Source organism: Corvus cornix, chromosome 2, assembly GCF_000738735.6.
Source record: "Corvus cornix cornix isolate S_Up_H32 chromosome 2, ASM73873v5, whole genome shotgun sequence".
NCBI classification, from domain to species: domain Eukaryota; kingdom Metazoa; phylum Chordata; class Aves; order Passeriformes; family Corvidae; genus Corvus; species Corvus cornix.
Genome location: NC_046333.1, coordinates 44,149,520 through 44,174,440, shown reverse-complemented (window position 1 = coordinate 44,174,440; position 24,921 = coordinate 44,149,520). Strand labels below are relative to the sequence as shown.

At 36.6% G+C, this 24,921-nt stretch overlaps 1 protein-coding gene across 4 annotated transcripts in view; it reads right to left on the bottom strand.

Annotated features, from left to right (window-relative positions):
* The window catches only part of ANKRD28 (ankyrin repeat domain 28), a 118,992-nt gene that overhangs the window by 41,632 nt on the left and 52,439 nt on the right, over positions 1-24,921 (bottom strand). For all 4 annotated transcript variants that reach the window (XR_002045312.3, XM_039549060.1, XM_039549059.1 and 1 more), the window contains 2 exons: positions 11,023-11,101; positions 738-808 (listed from right to left, as the gene is read on the bottom strand). Coding sequence is in view for 3 of the 4 variants with exons in the window: in XM_039549060.1 (XP_039404994.1) it covers positions 738-808; positions 11,023-11,101 (150 nt within the window). In the remaining variant the exon portion in view is untranslated. The remainder of the gene's footprint in view (positions 1-737; positions 809-11,022; positions 11,102-24,921) is intronic.

Genomic DNA, 24,921 nt, shown 5'->3' with positions numbered 1-24,921 from the left:
AAAACCTTTATTTGAGACGTACTGAAATGAGCATCAATTTGATTCAGGCTCTCAAAGGAGATGGTTTTGCATAAACTCTTCCACATAACAAGCTCAGCATTTCCCTGTTTGTTTTGATCTTCTACAGGCATTTAAATTTTTTATTAGGACAACCACCACAGAGAAACAATAACAAAGTGATTTCTTGCATTATTATATTCTCACAACTGTATAACTGGAAGACTTCGAGAAACAGTCTACATTCCACTTAAAATTTTTAAAGTGATATTCAATACTATTAATTAATCACTTTTTTAAAAAGACACTGGCAAGCCTTTATAGAACTTTTTATTTCTTCAATGCCTGAACAGATAAGCATGTAAAAAAATAAAGAAATGCAAAGAACATGCTGTAAAAGTTGTTCTAAATCTTAATTCATCTGTACTTCCCTCCTGCTGAGCCATTCTGGTTACCCTAGGAGAAGTAAACTGGACTTGAGGACGCTGCACACAGAGTCCTCTGCTAGGGTAGTCACAGAGAGCAAAGCTGAGAACTCAAAGTTTATAGCTGTCCTCCTTTCTTAGTGCTCAAGCAAGAGATATACATATATATATACCCTCAACAGGCCAAACCGCTGCAAAAATGTTCTGCAATTCCAAACATTTGGAGTAGCTTCACATTTTAAAAAATGAACAATGGGCAGAAGGTAATTTGAGATGTCTTGTTTTAACACAAAGTAGTCAAAAAGAGCAACATACCTCACTACAAGATGCTACAGCTCTATGTAAAGGAGTCAACCATTTGCTGTCTTTGGCATTAACTCTAGCTCCTGTAACAAAAAATAAAAAGAACAGAAATTTAAAATATATTTACAAATTGACTGAAATATTTTCAAGAACAGAGATAGAACTACTGGAAATTACTTATTCTAGGCATTTCTTTGCATTTTTCATGCAAAAAAATGAAAAGGAATCTTTTCTCCAGCTGAAGTCAACTCTTTGAGGAAATACTTTTAAGACTGCACCAATAATACTCTTCCACATCAAAATATACTTTTACACTAGGTCATCCTCTATAATCTTTTGCACTTCCAAAGCCACATAGAAGGCTGCTGTGTAAGAAAGACGAATTCCTTGCCTTCATACAGCAATAAAAGTCTCATAGTTTCCCACTATACTTGAAATTCTCCATTAAAATATAGAAAGACGCTGCATTTACTCCCCATGCCTCCAGTTGCCTTGTGGTTGCCATATCTGATGGACAGGTATATAGAATGAGGATGATTCTTCTACTGGGACTTAGTCTGGGAACAAATCTTCACTACTCTAGGAGGTCACCAAGCCCCACCCCCGCCAGGACCTCCTGGTCCTCCCTTCATGACAGCCACACCTCTCTACTTCTGAAAGCACACTCAAGGAACAGCTGTCCCTGTCCCCAGGAAATAAAGCTGCACAAACATCTCTAAGGGACACAAGCCTGGGTTTGGATTTTAATTATTTCCTTAATGATAAAAGGAAAGAAGGGTTTGGGAACTTCTTTCCCCTGAAGGAAGCAGCTGAACTACATTTTAACTTCCAGTGAACTCCAACAAACAAGAAAACTTAATGATTAAGGTTAATAACTTAATCTCTTACTGATACACACACATATATAACCTCGTAGGATGTTTATACCCTGATTGGAAATTTATCCATCTTTATTTTGAAACTTCTGAGATTTTACAGGGATAGCTTAGACAAAATCTTACATTCCAAGAATCTTACATTCTTGGAAATACTGTTGGAAAGAACAGTAACATTAATGCTGATTAACTGCTCAGGCTAAACATAATACTGGTATGTCAGAACCCACTGCAGTTTTTTCTATGCAAAGAACAGAAAAGGCTGGAAGGCCAGTAAGAAACAAGATGCCAAAAGCTTGGCAGGTCAAGTCAGGATACTCAACTGAGAAACAGGGTATTTTGATCCAAGGCCTGCACCCACAAAGAAGTCTCTCCCAGTCCACCTGATCAAGAAACATAGCATTGTGTACAAAATCATGGTTGTATATACTAAGCAAACCAAATATCTGAAGTCAATTCTCTTGAGTTCTGAATCAATCAATGCCTTTCAGTCATAAGAACAGAACACGGAAGCTGATGCAGGATCCAAATTTACAGTTTCATCCAGGTCTTCCAGGCATTGGACAGAGACTGAGGTCTAACTGCTGGCTGCAATTTCAGGGATTTCCATCTTCCCTTATCTAAATTTCAGAATAGGATGTCATCCTATTTTCCAAAGTGCAAAAGTTTTTGAAAAATAAGGCTAATAAATAGGGAAGAAAAAGTCCAAGTCCACTTGAAGAAAACCCCTGTAATCTAAAAGAAATTTAAGAGACACTGCAAGTATCTGTTTTTGTCAAACATCCTAAGGACCCAGCGGTGCACTGCACCACATCATGTGCCATAGTGTACTGTACTATATCAAGTCTTGCACAGAACTCCAGCAAAGAAAGAATTTGAGTATTCTAAAAGTCACTAGAAATCCTTCCCAAAAGACAGTAAGTGATGAATGACATCACAAATATAATGAAGTAATGATTGGTAAGTGATAATGTAATCAATATATTTCAAAAGTATCTGTAATTCTTGATTATATTCCAGGTAATTGTTGGCCACATCTTGTTTTTAGCAGATGAGAAAAGCAAGAGCCAAAATCATACTCCAAGCTCCACCTGACTTCACATCTAGCCAACAAACAAGGAATAAAGACTTTCATAGTCTGATTTCTATCTCTTACTCTAGGACACAAATGTCTTTAAAGCATTTGAAAGAACTTGAGTGAGTTAGAAAGTCATTAATTACCATCCTGATTTTCCTGAGGAAAATGCATTTGCAAGACTTGGGGTCAGGTCAGAACCATCCAGGTAATGAAGCCCAAGACAGGAAAGGAAACGTGCCCACCAGAAGTGGAGAAATGCACATTTCCACTCCAAAACAGCTGCAGTTACCTAAGCTCTAGCTCTAAGTGAAAATGTGATTAGAGGCCAAGCAGCGTTTCTGTGTTAAGATTTTACTGACATTTCTGGTACTTTTAACACGGCCTAAAAACTATACCAGAAGAGAGAAGAAATAAATATGAAAAGATACTATACAAAAGGCTTTCACAATGATAAGTTAACCACACTTGCTAAGACTAAAAGAAAAGAGTATGTGAAAGTAAGAAAGAAAATCAGCATTAGCCAGAGAAATGTCTAAGGAAATTTGAAGTGATAGCTAAAAGGAATATGGTCCTCTCAAAAGAACAAAAATAACAGCAATATATGCCCCCCATTCCATAAGTCACCTTCCACCCAAAGAAACAAGGAAGCCTAGGTCTAGCACACTAAAACAGTCTCATGTACAGATACTAAATTAAGTTAACTTTTCAAATACACAAAGAATTGTAGATTCTCAGACACGGGAAAAGCCAAAGTTGACTTTTGATAACAAATCTGAATCTCTGATGGACTTACTTAAGAAAGAACCACCAAGCTTGTTTTTTCCTTCCACAACAAAAACTGTTTAAAAAGTTGCATATTTTCTATATTGAAAGACAAAGTTTTTAAGCAATAATCAGAATAAATGTACTAACAAAAACACACATGCATTTTTGATGTGGGAATTGGGCGATCTACAGCTCTAGAGACATTAAACAAAATAACATTTTTAAATTAATAGAGAGATACTTTGCCCTTAAATTTCTCCAAGAAGCCATGCTGCCAAGAATCATTTAAATTTCATAAAGGAGCCTCTCCAAACAGCCTTGCATCTGAGGACATAATTCTCCTCTCGGCTGCTCTTTACTGCCTAGTACATGATTTGGGGAAAATCTCACTGTTCCTCCCTGACCCTTCATGGGCTTCCTCAAACCTATCACAGTCCTACCATGCAACAGTGAGGGAGTTTACAGCCTTGATCATCTGAGGAAAAGCTCTACTCCATACCACTGCAAATAAATGTTATAAAATTGTATTACACCTCTACCAAATAACTTTTGCTTTAAGATATTGCTTCACAGTTTGCTGAAAGACAGTCTGAACACATGCATGTGTATAACCTACTGCACAGGACTGCCAATGCAATATTATCCCTGTGAAGCTCAACCTGCTGACATGTTAACCAGGGCATTTCTCACATTTCAAATGCCAGCTATGAGCAGTTTGCGTTTTCAAAGCACAGTACAGTGTATCTTAATCCCCACTGTGCAAAACAAAAAAAAAAAACAAAACAAAAAACAACCCAAACAAACTGCTCTTCTCCCCCCTCCCTGCCTCTGTCCCTTGGATCTTCCAGACTTCAAGGGCCTGGTCTTAACATGTTTATTAGAACTTCTCATTTGTTTACTATAAGATTTCTTACATTTCAATTATTTTAATGCCGTAGAGTTTGCAGGAAAAGGATTAAGGGGCTTGTCAGAGAGAGCAGTCACAATGCTGGAACACAAATAGTCAACCTGAACTTAAGAACCAATCATGTAAATGACCCTCTCCTAAAACATCACCTTCCAAACAAAGCAAATTATTCTTCCATGTTGGTGCAGTAAGCCAAAATATTAAACAAGATCACCCCTTTCATCACTAATTTTGCTAGTACAGCCCAGTAAGTTTACACATCTAAGTAAATATAAAAGCAGGACTTTTGCTCTGCAAAACATGGGGTTGGGGGAGGGAATGAGAGAGAAGTATTACATAATTTTCTTCCCTTGTCCCTGAATCTTACATTTCATCTTGCCAAGTTGTACTCACAAGACTGACAATTAGAAAGACGTTTTATTTAATAAAGTATAGAAACTACTGAAAAGCTTCGTGATGCTTACTTCTAGCAAACTTATGTTTCAACAGACACATTTTCCAGCTGAATACGTGCACTGATTTACAGAATGATCCTGGGGGGTTTAATTCTACCAGTCCACGTGTGGCAATTGCACATTTAAATGTGCTATTAGCCACCAATTCCTGAAACATACGTTTCTACATACTTCTTGGTGTCCATATCCTTACATTCCAGTAAGAGCTAGCATCTCAACCATCTCTTAGAAAGACAGACAAGGAACGACTGAGCAGGAAATGCTGCAAGGGGCAACCACACATCTCTTCCTTCACCCATAAACTGCCACACAACTCTTAACACTGCCCTGTGTCTCACACCACCTCTGTGTTCCGCTCACAAAAACTCTTGCTGTTACACTCCTCCCCTGCTCCTCTGCACCAGAACTCTTCCTATTTGGAAATGTCCTCAGAAGACTAATGAATGCAGTGGCTGAATTACTTATGTGTCACTAGTTGGAAATAGATTAAAAAATACAACAGAACTGACAAGATATTTTCATCTTTGCTCACAGTACTGACTTAAGTAGTCAATTGCCTTCCACTGTTCTGTTTGCAGTCTGTATTTTTAGATTCTCAAGGATCGTATTTTCCTTTGTTATTGTACAAGATGTGCTAGTGACTGAGCAATATCATAACATAAGCAAAGAAAGCAAAAGTGTTTTCATTCAGTTATGCAATACAGACACCCAATGTTCAGTATCTGAAGCTCTGAAATGTCTATTTAGGAAGAAAAGATGTAAATAAGATCTTTATAGAGTGCATTTAAGAAAGTAACAAACTTTGTCTTAAAAACAAGTATACTGTAATAATTTTAGGAATTATCTTGGAGAAGTTAGGAACATCTCAGGTGTAAATCCCTGAGAGTAACCACTAGTCCTACTGTAATTAAATTCTATTTAATTATTTTCCTGACAGGTAGTAATACGTTCAGAAGTTCTTCCTTTTGAATGATTCACTTTTTTATCTAGAGACCTTGGAAGTACTCAAACTGGCAAGCAGAAATTCTCAGACTCTACTGAAGAATAAATAGAGAAGAAAACATTTCCTTAGATAGAAAAATATGCAAACAGTCAGGAGGAGACACAGAAGTTTTTAAAGCAAAAGAAGATTTGAGATATGAATTGGAATAACGAGTAATAGAAATTGGGTGTAATTTCCTATTGAAAACTTGGATACATGGAAAACCATTGCTGCAAAAATAATGAGTAAGACCTTATGGAGAGAAAGCCTCTTGCTATTTCAAAGCTAAATGCATAGCAGAAGATCTACAGCATAGTGAAAAAATCTAAGAGGAACAGGTCTGGAATCTTTTGTCAAGACAAAATGATACTTCAAGAACAGTTTTTATTTTTGTTCCTTAAGAAACAAACAAACAAAACCCCTCCCAAACCCCAAAACAACCCCACAAAACAAAAACCAAAAGCACATGGAGATACACTGGCCACAAAAGGGAGGAAATCCACAATCAAGTCAAACCGATCCTTCCAGGATTTTACTGATTTGTCAGTATAAGCCAATTTCCTTTTAGAATGTCATAGTTTCTGCTGCTTCTCAGCTGCCATCCCCTTGAGCTTCAGCGAGCAACATGAGGTTCTCTGACTCAAGCTACTGAGAAATTCTATCTTCTCCTGAGTCAGCTTAATTTTCTCTCCCAAAGAACATCAGAGCTACTTTCTCCACAGCAACTGACTTTTACTGCTGCCAGGGGGAAGTTAGGCCAGTTTGAAAAACATCAGCCAACATCGCTGTCAAAAGAAGAGGAAGAGGTCGAAAGATCCAGTCAGTGTCAAAGGGGCCCCTGTGAAACGCCTTCAGTGCGTGGGTACATCTGCAATCCAAACAAAGGGAGCTTCATTCGGCTGGGGCTGAGATAGCAAGAGCCTTTCAACAGCTGAGCTGTGTGACTGTCATTGCATGGATCTCTAATACTCACAGGGATTCATAATTAGATGGAAGAAATACAGGTAGAGCAGTGTAACACTGAAGGGTCTTTACTGGCTTCCAAAATCTGTTATTACTGTAATGGTAGCTTTCCAGCATCAGCATAATTCTTACATTTTTCAGCTGACCCAGAGGAAACAAAAACTCGGGGGCTGCCAAACCTTAATGAGATTGAGTTTGGCCATACTCATGTAACACTGAGCTTCATGCAGAGAAAATACTGGGTTAAGCAAACATCAATGTGTTGTGTTAGTATTTAAGTATCAATGCAATATAGTAACCAAATCTATTCAGAAGAAAACAACCAACAATTCAAATGTTGATTTTTGTGGATTACATTGATTTCAGTGAAAGCAATAATCATCTGCATGTTAATTTTAGAAAATAAGTGGAAAAAGTTAGTAATCAAAAGAACACATTCTGTGATCACACTCATCTGTTCTGCTTTTCATGTGACACTTCCTGGCACAGTAGACTCTGATGGTATTAAAAATCATGGGACAACTGGACAGAATGATTCTTTTATAAAGCAAGAAGCCTCACCAGAACACTTCATTTGCAGGACTTAAAGAAGAGTTTGATTTTTTAAATCAGGACTTCTTGGAAAGAAGAAAAAGCTGGACATTCAGTTAATTGAGACTTTATTATACTTTTCTACTTCTCAGTAGTTTCCCATTGTTTACACTCTTAAAGTCAGTGCAATTATGCAAAGTAGACAGATGTATTTGTGCATGAGGATGCAGAGCTGTACAAAGGTCATAAAAAGAACAACTGTGATGAGTGTTACTACTCTTCCCAGAGTAATACAAAAAGGAAAAGGCTTCTAAAATTATGATTCTCGAGTGACTAAAATATAAACTTCTGTTCTATCCCCCTGGATGTTATAAATAATCTTCATGCCTCCTCTTTATTTACTGGTCACCTCCCTACACAACAAATCTAGGAATGCTAATTGCTTATCAAGCTACAATCCAGCAGTGAGAGATGATTTGAAAATTTAGACTTCCACAGACCACAGTGGTATGAAAAATCTGTTGGTAAGACATTCACATCTGCAGGGGACAAGTTTATTAGTGTTCAGTCTTGAAATAAAAAACAAAAAGGCAATCTAAATGTCCAGGCCCAAACTGGGTAAAGCAATTTTCTTTGATGTTTGGAGCCTGTATCCAAACCACCACCTTCAGATCCCTTGTCCAGGTGAAAAGACAATGGGAAAGGTCACAGAGCAACCTTAGGATTTAAGGAAAATATCTCAAGAATTCAACAACCAAGTAAGAATGCTCTAAAGACTGAAAACTTACTCCAAAAAAGTCAGCAAAAAGGCTCAATCAGTTTTATCTTCAGCATGTGCAATATGGGTTACTTAGGTCTATAGCAAAGTAATATAAAGACATTGTGACTGCAACATATGATCCACAATACATATTTGAAAGCAATGTGGATCCCCTGGAGCAGGATGAAAAAGACGTTCCAGTCAAATTAAAAAACCCTATGTGTAAGTAGTGTATAATAACACTTTAAGAATAGAGAATAATGAGAAAGAATCAAGTAAGAGCCACTGAATAGTGGAAAGATTAATAGTGACTTCAATAATTTTGAGGTCCAGTTTGAAGAAGGAATAAAAACATCAAAGGAAACAGTCTTTGTAGAATAGTTTGCACAGCAGAAAAACTGTAAAGTGGTTCCTAGTAACATCCCAGCAAAGCTATGTTAGAGGACATTACAAGTTGCAAAGACAAGCTTTCACAAGGTGAGAAATGCTAGGATGAAAGCAGTCTATACTTCATTCAATTCCTTGTGCAGGTATGTTACAATAGGTCAGTTAAAGTCACATACACAATTTTTACATGCAAATTTACTGCAGAGGAGATGGTTGCACAGAAATGCTATTTATTCAACAAACCACTTTCCTCAATTTTAAAAAAGAGGTCTTACAACACAACAGTTTTCAAGCCTTGCTGTGGTAATAGATGTTCTTTATTTGCTCCCTAATGCTCATCTATTAGTATGTAACATTATACATCTGTCTCAAAGGAGAGATTTGATTTCCAGCTGAAACACAACAGATGAATTTTCCTTATCTTTATGAAATGGAGAGGATAAATATATGAAATGGAGAGGATAAATATACTTAACCTCTGTTCCCCATCTTTCAATTAAGAGAGCTAAAAGACAAATCATAGCTTGTGCATTTTTAGACACTTAGACCTGATTTCTCTGAGAAGCAGCTGGCTCAGCACTTCTGATACAGCTGAGTGCTCACACTTCACCAACCACAAAGATTTCAAATCCAGCATCCAGAAATGAAGAAGACTAAATTGGTGACTGCCTAAAACTACTGCTTGCAGGCAGGTAATACAGATTTGTGCCCAAGTACAGCATAGCCTCGCAAACTGAACAGCCTGAACACTCAGACATCACTTTCATCCTGCAACTGATGTCCCTCTTCACTCAATTACAAATGTGTCAACAACTCACACCTACCTGTGCATCCCTCACTGTACCACCCTGGTTCACTCCCAGTGCAGCCTCTCCCTAGGACTTTCAGGAGGCTGTGCCTCTCCAGCAAGGCACAACATGGTACTGAAGTCCAGAGCACAGCATGTGAGCACAGCAAGGTTGGACTGACATTGCCACAGCTTTCAAATCTTTGGATTTGCAGCTATCCAATGCATTGTTTTGCTGTAAGCAAATCTTGATTTTAATTAAAAAAATGCTGTCTGGGACATATCAATGTCTCACATCATCCCTGAACAATCTGCAGACACTGCAGCACCCACAAGCTCTCCATGCAACTGCTCCATTTTGGATTATTCGTACAGCCCTAATTCTTACCTCCCTTCTTTGTTCTCCATTTTTCCTTATACTTAAACCCATGCCATGTGCCCAAATAGCAGGACTAATACTACTTCTCCTACCACTGCCCACCAGTCAGGGTCTTGTTTCATTCCCATCTAAACTAGAATTTCCCTTCTTTATAAGGCCTATGCCTGAGAGAGGGGGTATATTGTTCTATGACAGTTCTGGTAAATGGACTGTGCTCATCCAAACCACTGAAGATTCACTCTCAGAAGTAGCTGACTACAACTTTGCAAAGTTTGTAACATTGTTAGTTGTTGAAAAGGGTCACTATATATTTTCAAGAATCATCAGAACTTGCCTTTCTTCTTGTTAGGGAAAAACAGCACTTTTTTAGATTTTCAAACCTTGCGCCTCTTCAAAAGTGAACTTTTTTGAACAAAATGTCACTATAGAGTATGTTCATAAGATAGCTATATTAATTAATATCACATCATGTATATTTATGATATGTATATATAATTAAACAGAGTATAACTAATATATATAATGAAAATATTACATCATCCTAAAATTATAACAAATTAAATTATGCCTAGCAATTTCAGTTGAAGGTCTGGAAGCAACTCCTACAATCCTAAAAGTGGCATGTCCTTAAAGCAGAATTTGTTATAAAGGGTTGATGGGGTAGTGGAAGTAGCCAGCTTTGCACAGGTAAGGTGTGCAATTAAGCAGACTGGAGATTAAAGTAGTTCTGTGGGACTGCTTCAGTTTCATCCTTCTATATAAGCTTAAAGCTCTGTATTATGGATTCAGCCGCAAGCTACCTGTCTGTCCAAGATCAAAGACAATCAATTCAGTCCTTCAGTCATGACGTTCTTCTTCAGGTTTTTGGTTTAGTTTCTTGTTTTTTTTTTTTTTTTTAAAAAACCCCAAAGTATACTGTTCTACAGAAATTGGAATTTTTCTTAGTACAAATAAATAGGGAAAAAAGATGAGATTTCAACATTTTCAGCTGGTCCTAATCATATTCTGTGCATTTAAGCCAACAGGCAAAGATACTTAAAATAATACAACCAACTCTGGATGTCATCTTCTACATTCAAATGTAATTGCATTTCTGAAGGGCATTTCAGAATGACAGCAATGCTGCTAACATCTACCTATAACATACACACTACTACTTCTTTAAACTAGTGTTGAACTATTGAAAGCTGATCAAGCTACAAATAAAAATAGCTACAACTGAGAAAGCTTTCTACAAAGAAATATTTTAGAGCACAACTACACAGTATTGTAACACTAATAAGTCTGGAACCCGAAATTTCAGTACAAGCATCTTTACTTTCAAGTACATTAAATGTCTCAATAAAAGCTACACAAACTAAGATGTACATAAATACTTCTTTGGATGCGCATAGTTATTTGTTTTCCATTAACAGGAACAGAACATACCAGATAAAATAAGTAGTTCAATAATTTCTGCATCTCCCAGATAGGCAGCAGCATGTAAAGGGGTCCTTTTCTCATTATCCTGTGGTAAGAGGGGGGAAAAAAGGTTTTATTTAAAATAAAAAAAAGTATGGTTTAGCATTTTGTATGTTATGAAAAACACTGCATAAAAGTTCATCTTCCAAATACTGTACATTTTATATTTTTAAAAAAAGCATAATTACTCTAAAGACATCAGTCACATTTACTAGGACTAATTACTCTAAAGACATCAGTCACATTTACTAGCACAAGCATGCTTCTCCCTAAGGAGCTCTTAACACCTACACAGTCAACCCCTGTTTTCCTGACGCACACAGGATGCTCATCACATCTTTAGATTAATCCACCAGTCATAAATCACCATTCACTTGTCTCCAGAGACAAGAACTCGAGTCTGTCCTACACAGTTAGAAACTGTGTTATTGTCATATGCAACAATTAGCGAGAAACATTTTCTTTGTGAAGTTTAAAGCAATTTCAGAAGTTATTATTTTAACAGAAAATAGAAAAGAAGCTATAGTGGAATCCAATTTCAACTCTTTCATTTACTGTAAACAAGTGAAGAAAAGATAGAGGTGAAATTTATTTTGCAAAAAACCCACTCTGCAAGTAACACCCAGTACTTTTAATTAGTTCAAGCTGATCTAAGGTCTTTCTGAAGGTAGGAGATCCTATTTATCAATGCACAATATATATCAATGAAGATTCTCTTTTGAAAGGTTAACAAAAAACATCTCTCAACTCTTTCAGGATGAGTGCCAATTTCCCTGCACCAGTATACAGCTAAATCAGAAAAATAAGATCACATCACAGTGGGTGATAAAAATGAACAAGAACCAACCAGTTTGCTCTCTGAGGGAAGGCCGGTGAGAAATCAGAAAAGAGACAGATAATCAGTCAGCATCCTGGTTCTGGTCTAAGCTCTGCTTGGATGTCTGGATCTTTTTAGTAGAGTTTCAAATACACTGGGGGTGAGGGATCAAGATTGTATGCAGCAAGAAATTTTAAGTGACAAGGTATTTCTATTAATTCAACAGTTGTGTCACGACTATCATAAAATTAACACACATTTTTTATTGACATTTTATTGTGAAAAGCATTCTTCTCCCTTGCTAGAGTAACCTTATTTAGTGAATCCTGACTCAAGAGCTAGCATCACAGAAGAATAAAATTAGAGTTCATGGCAGGAAAAATCTTATAGCAAAACTGGAGCTGAGACCCAAGAAGTTCTTCTAAAACTTAAAGGACAACTTCAGAATTCAGAACATTTGAACCACCCCCTCTAAGAAAACACCACCGCACACACAACCCCTTGCCCCAACCAACCTACTCCCTGTTTAGTCCCTGCTCAGAAAAAGTCAAAGCTACACAGTTCACCATATTAGCAGGGTTTCCGAACAAAATTTTTTGAATTACACGCAAGAAATTCCAAACTGAGCAGTGCAAACCTGACACTGATGCACCCGAAGGAATCAATGCTACACTTTTCACTAACACCACATAGTATCTCACCAATTTCTTGCCAGGATGTCTCAAATGCAGCTTACACATCTAGGATAATAAAAGACAGGCCCCTGGCACCAAGGACTTGCTATCCTGAAAAAAAAAAATTAAAAAAAAAAAAAAGGGGGGGAGGGGGCGGGGAAGAAAAAGGAAAGGAAAAAGAAAAATACTAGAAGCACGAGGGAAAAAGAAAAGCAATACAAATATTAAACTTGCTTCTCCAGCTGAAAGACAGTAAAGACCAGCCAGCAATGAAAATCTGTTTTCATTCCTCCAGTACAGAGGACAGAGCTCTGTAATGCTAAAGAGTGTATAAACTAGAGCTTAAGGAACACAATATGATAGTACCCTGTCTGCAATTTCATCATAGTATTAGAGAAAATAAGATGGGCCATGAGCACATTCTTCTGTAGAGACAGAATTTAGACAGGAACATGAGCAAAAACTGCGTTCCCCACTCAAAGGGCAAAACTGATTATTATAAAAAGGTTCCATCACACTTGTGTTGTTGGTAACTTTGTTATGTTTTGGGGGTTTTTTTTAACATCTCAGTAACACAGTAACTCAGTCCTATCAGTAACCAATGTGACAGAACGAATCAGAAATCTTTCAATAAAACAGTGGACAGAAGGGAGATCTTTATGTAGAAATACACTAATCACCAAGCCACAAATGTATTCCCCTGAAACATCCATGGTCCAAACTTCTGATGAATTTCAGACATATTTCTCAAAAAAATCCAACCTCTAGTAACAAAATTGTTGAGCATCCTGAAATCACCAAGATACAAACATAAAAGCAGCTTAAACACAAGAAACATTTCCACTCCACCACTCCTGTTTCCAAGCTGTGAGTTTCCAGTCATGCAAATATTTCAGTTTTGCTGCTCTTAAGCTGAGAAATTGAAAATACTCAAAGCCCAACTCCCACTTCTGCAGCAGGGAGTACAAACTGGGAGCATACGTATGCAGGAGGTTGGAGATGTCCCTGCTCTCTGCAGCACCAGGGCAGCACTGCTGGGGCACTCGGGGCTTGTCATTTTCTGGGTCAACTCCGGAGTTTGGTATTTCAACAATCCCAAGCCCCAGGGTATCTACCGACCACAAATATTCCACATGCTGAGGGTGCTTTGACAGAAGCCCTGGCCTTTCTTTCCCCTCCAGTTTCATAGCTGGCATTTTTTTGATGCTTCCAAACAATATTTTTAAAATTTAACTTGTCTGTGCAATAGTTTTTGGTTTTGTATTTAAAAACCTGGTTTTCAGAACTTGTTAAAAGAAGCAGACATGCTGCATTCAGCAACCTCTCATGAAGAAGTTTTTACTTCCACTAAAGGAAAATTCTCATTTTGCTCCATTTGAAGACTTACATTTAATTAATGAATTTTAATAAATGTTATCTGATTAAAATTAAAAATAATTCTGTGTTTTAAATGCTACTAAAGTACTGCTGAACAGATCAACTACTTTTTATTAAGAAAGTAATAATTTGATGAACGACTTTCATCTGCAGATACAAACTGCTGCATATAAAGGACTACATTAAACAACAGTAAGATAGCTTTTAGCTTTAACAAAGAACTTTGGCAGCCGACATCTTACAGCACTGATATTACCATACTAATATAAATACTGGCTCTAACATTCTTCCTTTAATTTCATGAACTTAAATGACACTAAAAGAAAAGTTTCACTAGAGAAGGGATTTTGTACGTAATAGTCACTGTTACACAGAATGTAAAATCTAACACTGTTGGTACTATTTAATTCCAAGTATTGCAGTGTTGCAGCAATATTTGACAACACAGAAAAGCAAGTGTTGTGGCACCTACATTTTCCAGTTCAAAAACCTGCAAGGCAAATGGGACTATTACAGCTCTATATCAGCTGTAATGGTAGTAAGGAAAAAGATCACACTGATTGTATTAAGCAGGTTATACATGGTTGAAAGAGAACTTTCAACTTTTTTAAACTTGTTATTTCCAGTAGAAACAACAAAGGAATTTATATTCCCAACAAGAAACTTGCAAGTTTAATTCCAGATATTGGTCAATGCTGTCATTAAACTAAAAAGCAATAAAGGGGCTCAGTTCTTAAGGAATCAGTTTTCAGAATGATAGTTCCGAGTTACAAAAGCCCCAGCACCATATCTGTATGTACCTTTGGGCTGCATTACGTGAAAAACACATAATCCTGCCATTCCCAGTACTTCCATTTATCAAGTTTCACAAGCATTTAATCTACACAGGAGTTTGCATAAGATGGCAACACGCGAAATGCATAGGAGAAGGCCTTATGACCCTGCTAAAACCAAATTTGGAATAAAGTGACATGGATAGTGGCACTGTGAACTTCTTCATAAACTCTCCTAACCTAGAACAATGGTAATGCCACCTTTGTCTCTTTCGACCTAAACCAAAAGCTTTAATTGCTTCATTGTTTATTTAATGGATCAAAACTTCTACAATGGACAAATCTATGCTAGTTTAAAGATACAGGTTTCAAACCTACCTCTTTTTAAAGTGTCCTTTGAGATAAAACAATTTATTCCTGGCTTGGGTTCTGTCTCAGTAATCGATTTAGAGCAACCACATACAACTACAGGGAGTTTTCAAGAACTAGATGACTTAAAGGCAGATCCCTTATCCCATGCATATCCAGTAAGACTGCCATAACCAGTCTATGACTTCCCCAAGAGTATATTAGAATACTTCAATTTGCCCTTCAAATAGTTCAACATCTACTGATCTGGAATCTTTGAGTTAAAGTATTTTTTGAAATAGACTGAATGCAACTTTCCCCTTCATAAAAACTCTATAGCCTATCTGCTCTTCAATACCAAATTTTGCAATAACACTTTATACACTCTCATTATTTCATGATCACACTTACAAAATATCATTTAATAGGTGTTTTGTGCTGTAGGACTTGTCATCTGTCTGCTTCTAGTACCATCTGCTCCTGGTAGAAATCAATCCTAAATACACAATCACAAATCTTAAACGAGTTTCAATTCCAACATACCCTGCAGTAGCTTTAACAAACTTTTAACTGAAACTGGGTTTAAATGTAATTCTTAGTGGATTTTTCAGTTAGTTTGGAGAGACATGGCTTTTCAACCAGGATGATGTGTAACTCCTGAGTTGGTAGAAAATGTGTAAGAAATTATTACAAAGCATTTCCAATCCTTTGATAGTGTTCAGTACCACAGTGTGAAGTCCCAGCGCTACTCTCAGGAGTCATTAGAACAAACAAATTTTAGTTACGAATTTTGCTACAGTTTTTAGAAGAATCATTTCCTCAGGTGGAATAACTGTCTAACTAAATTTTTTGTTCCCATATGAAAACAAACCCCCCATGTAAATATATGGCCTGTACATTCCAACTTTAAACTTCTTAGAAGTTTACTTTAGGTACTTGATTCCAGACATGAGAACTAACTCTTCGGAAGTATGTTCAACCACAACAGGGTCTTAAAAATGCATAGCTAGCATTTGACAATTAGTGAATTGAAACTAGAAGATTAAGTACCAGACTTTCAAGACTTGTAAATATGTGAGAAATTAATACTGTATCCCTACCCTACCTTAACTGTAATTCATCTCCTATTTCTTTGGATTTTTTTCTTGTATTTTTAAATCATTTCTCAGAACTTTGCATTGTCAAAAATTAACAATTTTCTAACTAATTTTGTTGACATAATTTTTGGAAGCAAAAATTTTCTCACCGTATTTCTCACCACGTTTCAAAACTAAGATGCGTATGCAATATAGAGAGCAAGCTAATGTTACACTAATGGTCTCTTGCATGCTTAAAATATGAAGAAAGCATGACAGTAACCACAAAAATAATACATATTACATGGCTAACCACAATGTATCCTTTGAAGTCACACAAAAGCTACATTTCAGTTGAAATTATTAGATTTGTCATACTGACTGCATTAATTTCTTGAACTAATTGTCATGGCTCCTATTGTATGAACACTTGTACTGCATATGAAAGAAACATTTTTGAAAGCCCAGTATTAAACTTTCACTAGTAAGACCTTATCACTTCTCAATACATTTCAGAACATACCCTCTTCAAGCCATCTATTAGAAGGGCAGAGCAAATCTAGACCTCCAAACAATCACAAAAAACCAGGGAGGAATCTTTGCCCTTTTGCTCATTAAGACAGAGCAATCACTGGCTCAAGAGACTTTACCTTGTAGCAGAAAAGAAGTGGTTTTAGCAACAAGGGTCACGCCAGCTGTAATCTGCCAAACCCCACTGTTGTTTCTAGTTAAGGTCTTCAGTACCAGTTTAATAGTGCATTCTCTTTACCTGTTTCTACCTGATAATAATGATAATATTAACAACAACAATAATAAAAACTGCCACACCGTGGATTAAACCACAAAATCATTTACTCATGACTATCACTCGTGGCACTGTGAGTTTGTGGAGGCCTTAAAAAAAACTGGATAGCAGCTGTAGGTTACAATAAAAAATAAAAGGTAAGCCAGAAGAGAACTACAAAGTAGCCTGGAAAAAGGTCACCAGAGCACCATTTTATGACAAACCAAGAGTTTACCTGAACATAAATCATTCTAAACACTCGCGTTCCTCGAGAGCGCAGGCTCACAATTTTCTAAATTGCCACAAGGAACAAAAATAAAAAATAAAATCCCACGGTAAGATAATTTTGAGTAGTTCTACACTGACCCACAAAACAACCAGGAAGCACCATACTTGTAGCATGTTAGAAGAAATGACTACTAGCTATATAATTGCAAAGGAGACACTAACTTTCCACTCCAAAATCTGATTTTCCAAATATCAAAATCAAACACTCAGCAACTGCATATGGTCAGATTTTGCATATGGGCTTATTTCAGAAACAGGACAGAAGTTTAACTTGAGTCTAGGTGAATGAGATGAGCAAAACTGGAGAAACCCATGCTGAGTGGCATTAAAAACTACAAAAATTTAAAAATCTGATCTATTCTGATGTCATTACTTATGGCAGTCTTAATTGGCTAAGAAATTTGGCTATAAAAACTATCAAGCTATATTCACATTCCCACCATGAGAAATGAATGAGTAAAAGCAACAACAGGGAACCTTGGTCAGAAAACCTCCTTCTCCTGAACAATAAGTTATCTGTCATGGTGAAAGCCTAAGGGGGAAAAAAAAGTATCACATATGCCAAATTGGAATTTTAGCGTCTATAAAAACAATGACCAACTATAATGTATTTCATAACCAAACAACTGTCCTTTCCTTTTCTGACTATTGGAACATCCCAGGCAACCAAGTTCCTTTCCTAACATGAAACCTGAGGAATATCTATAGTTTTACAGAAAAAAGGTGAAACATTTGAGTTCCACCTTTATCTAGGGGAGAGCAGAATGACACTATCTATTTGCACACCATTCCACATTGCATGCACACAAGTGCAACTCCCCTCCAAGAAGGAAGCAGGGAAGAATTCACATTGCATGGCTTTGTTGTCTGGACATACTCTGCAGTTCCAAAAACATCCTTGTTTAGCATGATGCCTCTGGGCATTTTTAAAATGGAATTTTTGTGACTGAATTTAAAGCTCAAATTCACAGAAAAGCACTAAAATCCATGGAAAATAATTTATTTCCCATTGAGCTAATGATTCTAGTCAAATAATAAACATAAAACTGATAAAAATCTCTATCCTTACTGAACCACTGCATACAATTAACACAATATAAAAACTTATAAACAAAAAACACATTGAAGGCTTGGTTCATTTCTAACATGCTGAACACTAAAAGCAATCTGGTGGGAATAATTTAAAATTAAGTCTGTACAGAAAAACATCGTTATAGATATATTTATATACATATATGATAGTGACATATTGTACTGGAACATTCACTTACATTCAACCACTTCTTATTAAAAATTCATTTTTATAAACAAGTAAGATAGCTCATTTGTATCTTTCTAGTATTTTTAAATAACACCAGAAAATACCTTTTACAAAAACTGTATAAAAAATACCAAGAGTTCAAGTCATGTGAGCAAACATCGGATCCAAACTACTCTTGTCTAAAAGACAATCTAGTTTTTAACTTTGGCACAGAGTAGAACAACTTGACAAGAAGAGGACAGGAGAAAATTAGCTGGCTTAACTTTTCCTGAATCCCAAACCTTAATGTCCATAGAAACCCAGCAAAGTGATATTTCAAATGTAAGTTGATACTACACTACAAAAAAAGATAGGTAAAAAAGGAACCTGAAGTTCAGAACAATTCATGTTGTTAAATAACACTATTCCAGACATCTTTAATTAAAAGAGTTAACTTCAAATGCTGTCCTACATCACAACAATTACGTACAAAACACCATTCAGGTGTTAATTGTTTGAAGCCCTGTTCCTCTTAAAAGAGTGGCCCCAAAAGAAAGACACACAAAAGCAAGTCAGTCACATTTAGAGCAAGAAACAGCTATTAAGCATCAAACTCCATCTAAGATTATGATTGCTGGACCTTACAGCCAGCTAATGTCTCATTCAGAACGAGAGTAAAAAATTCTCATTTAAATATGTACAGTAGAAAAACCCCAACAAGTTCTTTTGATGTGGTTAAGATGTTTAAAAAGTGAGATTCAGAACTTGAGTATGTCTTGTTCACATATGAGAACAAGGAGTGCTTGAGGTGTTCTGGTAGACATTGCATTGTTATTTCTCTTAACTAAAGAGGTTCACAGCAAGAAGACTTTTTGACTCGTTGTCAAGTATTTCAAGAAGTAGATTTTGAAACAACTATGCATCTCTGTATTCTTCCACTTCCAAGTAATTCAGCTCAAAACCATTTATCTTCAATTATTCTTTTTGAAAGTACTGAGTCAGAGTGGTTTTTGGAAATACACATCTTCTCATGCCCTTTAACCTTTATGTACCATGCAGGTTTTGTAATACTGCTATCATAATTCTGCTGGTCAGGTTCTAGAACTTGTGTACAGAACAAGCAAAGCTTGTAAGAAAAGCTAAACCCAGGTTTTAACATGCTTCTACATTTTTACATGCTATGTAGACATTTTTACACAACATATAAATGCTTCTGGCTGGATTATAAAGGCCAGGATTTCTTGTGAGCAAACTCAAGCATTCATTTGGATATTGGATAAGGACCTGAATAACTAAGCAGGTTTTGTGAGCTGCTGCTCCCTTTCACGGAAAAGTTCCAACATCAAGAACTGGTCCCATTTATCACTAATAAAGGTTACTGAATTCTTGCCCAATACATAAAACAAATAAAGAGCTATTCTGTACCCTTTGGTAAGAGCAACTCGATCTCACAGTGCAGCTGAGGCACTTTGGATGTCTTTTCCTTCCTTTAACTCGGGAATAAAAAAAGAGCAACTTTTAGGGCCAAGAGTATTTGTTAGCATGCTAGATCCCTGTAGGGGAGAGAGCAAAAAAAAATCCACTGAAATTAAAAAATACCCAACCATTAACCTCTAGAGCATTCAGAACTCTGCTATATTAAAAAAAATAAACACACAAAACCCTGACAACAACCATCAAAAAAAACCAAACACAAAAAACCCCAAAACAATAATACATCATTGAAAATACTTGCCCTTGGCTTTATCCTTCCCAAACACCAGTTATATGATTTGTAAACATTTACCTGGTATGTATGGTAGAAGAAAGAAGAAAACCCCAGCTTTTAATCAGAATGCAGTTGCTGGTAAGAAAAATGATAAATAATCTGAAACTATTTCTGAAAAAAAAAAAGCAGTATGAGGAAACAATGGATTTTCCATAATGAGAGTACAGTGCTGTGGAGCACATTATGTAACCCAGCCTGTGCTCACAGAGTGGGCTGGAATAGGGGCACTGCCTCATCTTACAGTGTCATCATCTGAAATGTTTGAGGACATAAATAAGAAAATATGCCAAGAGAGAAAACAATACGGGCTCTGTTTATGCTCCAGTGAAAGATCACACACCACACTAGGTAAGGTATGCACATCTCCATCACAGTTTAAATCCAGCACATTACGTTCGGGCCACTGACACTTTTGTTCAGAAAAGCTGGGGTTTCTGCCCTTTTCATTGCAAAGGCAAGTGCTCAAATGACAACGACCAATGTAAAACATATCTGTCCCACTGACTGCATTGTCTTGCTGACAGGAAAAGATGGGCATTTCAGGTAGTATGTTTAATGTTAGCACCTCTTCTTGGAGCAAGCCAAAACACGTTCCTGGTGTGTGTTAAGTTAAACAGCTTTACAAAGTAAGGTCATCTAGTTGGAATATGCAAAGCCCTTCTGTTAAGAGGCCCTTGCACCATTCTGAACTTCAAACAGCATACAACACAATTTATGCTAATTCAAAGGCTAATTGTTAGATAAGAAAAATCCTGCAGAACACATCTCTTCTGAAGAACAAGAGTAAAATGAGAGTAAAAACAACTTCCACCCAACAACAGTCTGCAATGGAAAATGAAAAGACCCCACACTGATCACAGATCACAAAAGAAACCCAATAGCAAGCCTCTGATAGTGAGGATAAAAGTTCATCTAAAACTGCCGATTACCTTAGGATCAAAGTATCTTATATGCACTATTTCTTAGGCTAAGTGGACATGGGATAAGCTTAGAAGATGACTGTCATTATAGGAAAAGCTTGCAACAACTAAGGCAAGATATTTGCACTCCTTTGAAACAGCAAGTCAGCATCACGTAATTTATTTGTAAGTTACCATAATTACACATATACATATATATATAACTAGTATTTCATGCTAATTCAAACAGAACTTAAATTAATGATCAGGAAGGATGATAATAATAAAGTAGGACTTTAAAAGATTGAAAAGAGAACAGAATTTCACTGGTTTTGGAGACAGAAAGCTACAGGCTGATATCACAGGCCTGAGAAAATACCTCCTCAAACTTCATAATCAAAACAGTGTACCTGAACTTCTGGAGCAAGCTCTTCAGCAAGAATTCGTTGCAGTGACCTTCCAGTTCCTTTGTCCTGATACCTGACACCAGTATGAGCCTTTTCAGGTCCTACTGGCAGTAGACAAGAGTCCTGCTCCTTGGGTACTTACGGGACAGCCCTCCCTACATCATGTAGCAAACAAATGAGAAACACTTTCTCTTCGCTGTTTTTGATATCCATCCATCCTTTATTAAAGAAGATTCAAAGAACTTAAAAGGTGCATATACCTCATGTAGAGCTTGTGTACAAGGGCCAAGCTGGACAAAGGAAATTATGTTTTCTGATAGCATACTGGATATCCCACAGTAAGGTAGCTTTAACCACTTGCAAAGTGGAGAAAATTGTCTTGTTCAAAGGTATGTTGCATATGCATAAAGGGTTTTCATCCAGAAAATGACTACAAATAATCAGTAAATTCAAATCCTATCTTGCTTTTCCCAGCAATAGCCTCTTTAAGGACTGTGTCCATGTTGGAAGCCAATGCACATTAGGACTATTGAACTTTTTTCTTCTCTCTGCTCTTTCAGTGAGGATGTTCTGTTCTAAAATACCAATCCTTTGCATGTTAGGCACAGCAAGTGCCAGGAATAACTCCAGTAAGCTCTAACTATTCAAGACCTTGCCTCTAGCTTGTTTTGTAAAAGCAGCAGGAAACGCAGAACTTCAATTATGCTTTGAAGGTTACAATCTTAAGCAATGATCACTAAAAGTAAAATGGCAAATTAGACACGATCTACAAAATCATTATCACTAAGAATCATACTGGAGACTCAAACACAAAACCTTTGAAACTTTAAAAACTCTTCACACTTTTAAATTTGAAGTAATTATTCATGGCTCTCTACACCAATGAGAATTTTTCAATGTTAAAGAAATAAGAGTGACCAAAACAAAAGCTGTCTGTCAAATTCCCAATTACTGCAAAAGAAATTCAGTGTTTGGCTGATACAGCAAACCACTGCCATGCAGACATCCAGGCTTGGTTGCCCAGTTTAGCGAACAGTAAATCCACATTAGCATAGTACTGGGCGAGCTTACTAAGCCTGACGAGAAGGAGGATATGTTAGCCTGAGTAGCACACTAATATTAATTCATACTAAAGTCTCTAAAGAATAATTCTCATTTCCTGTTCAAGGCAGCACCATGCCATGTAAGCAGAATGTTCTTCTCAGTTCTACCCTTTGCAATGGTAACTTCTTGAGAGCTACTGCCCATAAGCCTGCTGTATTGAGCAGCAATTTGCTGATGTTGGTCAGATTATCCTATAACTCTGCTGAAGGTTTGTCTGTTTGTACCACTCTAATAAGAGTGGTAACTCAATACATCTGAAAATCTCATTTGCAGAGGTTAAATACTGTGTTACTGACATGAAGCAAAGAATTATTCCTCTCTGGACTGGCAAGTTTCTCTCATTAAACGTTTCAATTTTGAAGGAAAATGCCTAATTAAACAGATTTGTATTTAAAACATCTTGAATCTATTTCTACACCAGAAGACAAATTCAACACCATTTGGATACACTTTATATCGAGGCTGAAAAATATGATTCACTGTAAACCTCTACAAAGGAGCTAAGATATTTGATTAATCATTACAGATGACATGCCTGAGAAACATCCCACACTAATGAACAGGAAATGCTCAGCTTTAAAGTTAAGTTACAGTGAACAACTTCTATATGAAGAATTTAAATCATATTTGAGTAGCTGGTGGATACTGTTTATACAACTGGCAGCAAGTTTACACTACACCTGGAAGAATTAGTCTCCCAAGTTCTCCATTTCTGGAATCAGTCAGGCTTCACATCAATGGATCAAACAATCTAATATCCAATCCTTTAGAAGTAGAATCAGCTTTTGTATAGGAAGAGCTTCTGTACATTTCCTGCAGCAAAGTTTCTTCTTATCTCTTTAGATATATAACATGAATATTCATGTATTTAAGAAGTTATTTAATTCTTTACCAAAGTAACTCCTAGTCAGTCCCATATGGTAATGCTGCATTCCACTTCCTCCTTTAAAAACACCTCACTAAAACTTGATCAGACTTAGTGACAAGGTGTTTCACAAGCTTTGTCTCTTTTTAATGTAACACCACACACACTGGCCTGTGCTATTCACAGAATGCCCTTCTAAAAACCAATTCTTGGACTTTCTTACATGCAAGACACTTCAGCTCCACAGTAAAAGCTGATGCATAGATGTGAGTTCTGAGCAGGCACAACCTGCTCCTGTTTTTTCGGTATCACAAACACTCCCCTCAAAACCAGAATTCATCACAGAATCTTCTTGCCATTTTTCAGATGTGAAGAAATTTCAATTAACTGAACACATTATAAAGCAGGAGTCTCATATGACTCATCATTTCATAAGGCTGTTCACAGAGAAAATGGGGGTTCCTGTTTGTGATGGAAATACTTAGAAAGTTTAGTACAGAGACTAGCTAGAAGCAGAAAGCAATACAATACACTGAGATGCACATTGGTCAAAAATCCAAACAAATGTTTAAAGAGAAAGAAACATCTTGTTCCCATTAGAAAGCTGTATTTTATTAGAAATATGTGAGCAAACAAACACAGAAGATAACTACCATCAATCGCTGAGATGATATACTATATGTTTCTCACCCATACATTCAAAAAATATATTTACATATACTTCATACAAAATGAAAACATACCAAATTAAAGCCATTAATTATTTAAAATGTCTCTACTTAATTACAACAGCTCTCAGTTCTTCTTAGAGATCTGTTCTGAGTAAGAGGTATAATTAATGTTATTTAAATGGGCAATAAAAATTCTTCTATTAGAAGTTAGCAGTAGAAGGGTCTGAAGGCACACACAGCTTGTTTTGTGATTTATGCCCATCCTGAGTTCACGTGTGCTTTATGAAGTCTCACAGCCCCTCACTTGCCCAGTATAAGATTTCTTGGACTCTGCTCCAGCACCTGAAGCTGGGTTCCAGGCAGAGGCTGCCAGGCAGCAGCTGCTGCCCTGAGTTTCTCAGCAGTGTTTTTTACTGCAGGAATTCTCTTTATTAGTGTTTGTTTATACAGGAATGTTTTATTTCCTTTCCAACCTCCTGCAGTTGTTTCAAAGGACTGTTCTCACTGTCATTTCATTATATGCCTACTGTTGTTAACATTAGATAAGTGACCATTTAAAAACAAAGTAAGCTCACATTTTCTATATAACTTGTATGCATTTATATACAGGCATACACATGTTTGTGTTCTTTCAACATACAGTTCTTATTTGCAGGAAAACTCAGGGGGAATTACTGCTTAAAAATCCAAAGGATGAAACTGAATTAAAATAACTAGCACCAAGCTCTAAGTTATATTCTATGTTTTCATCATATTAAGAAGTCTTTGTAACTCA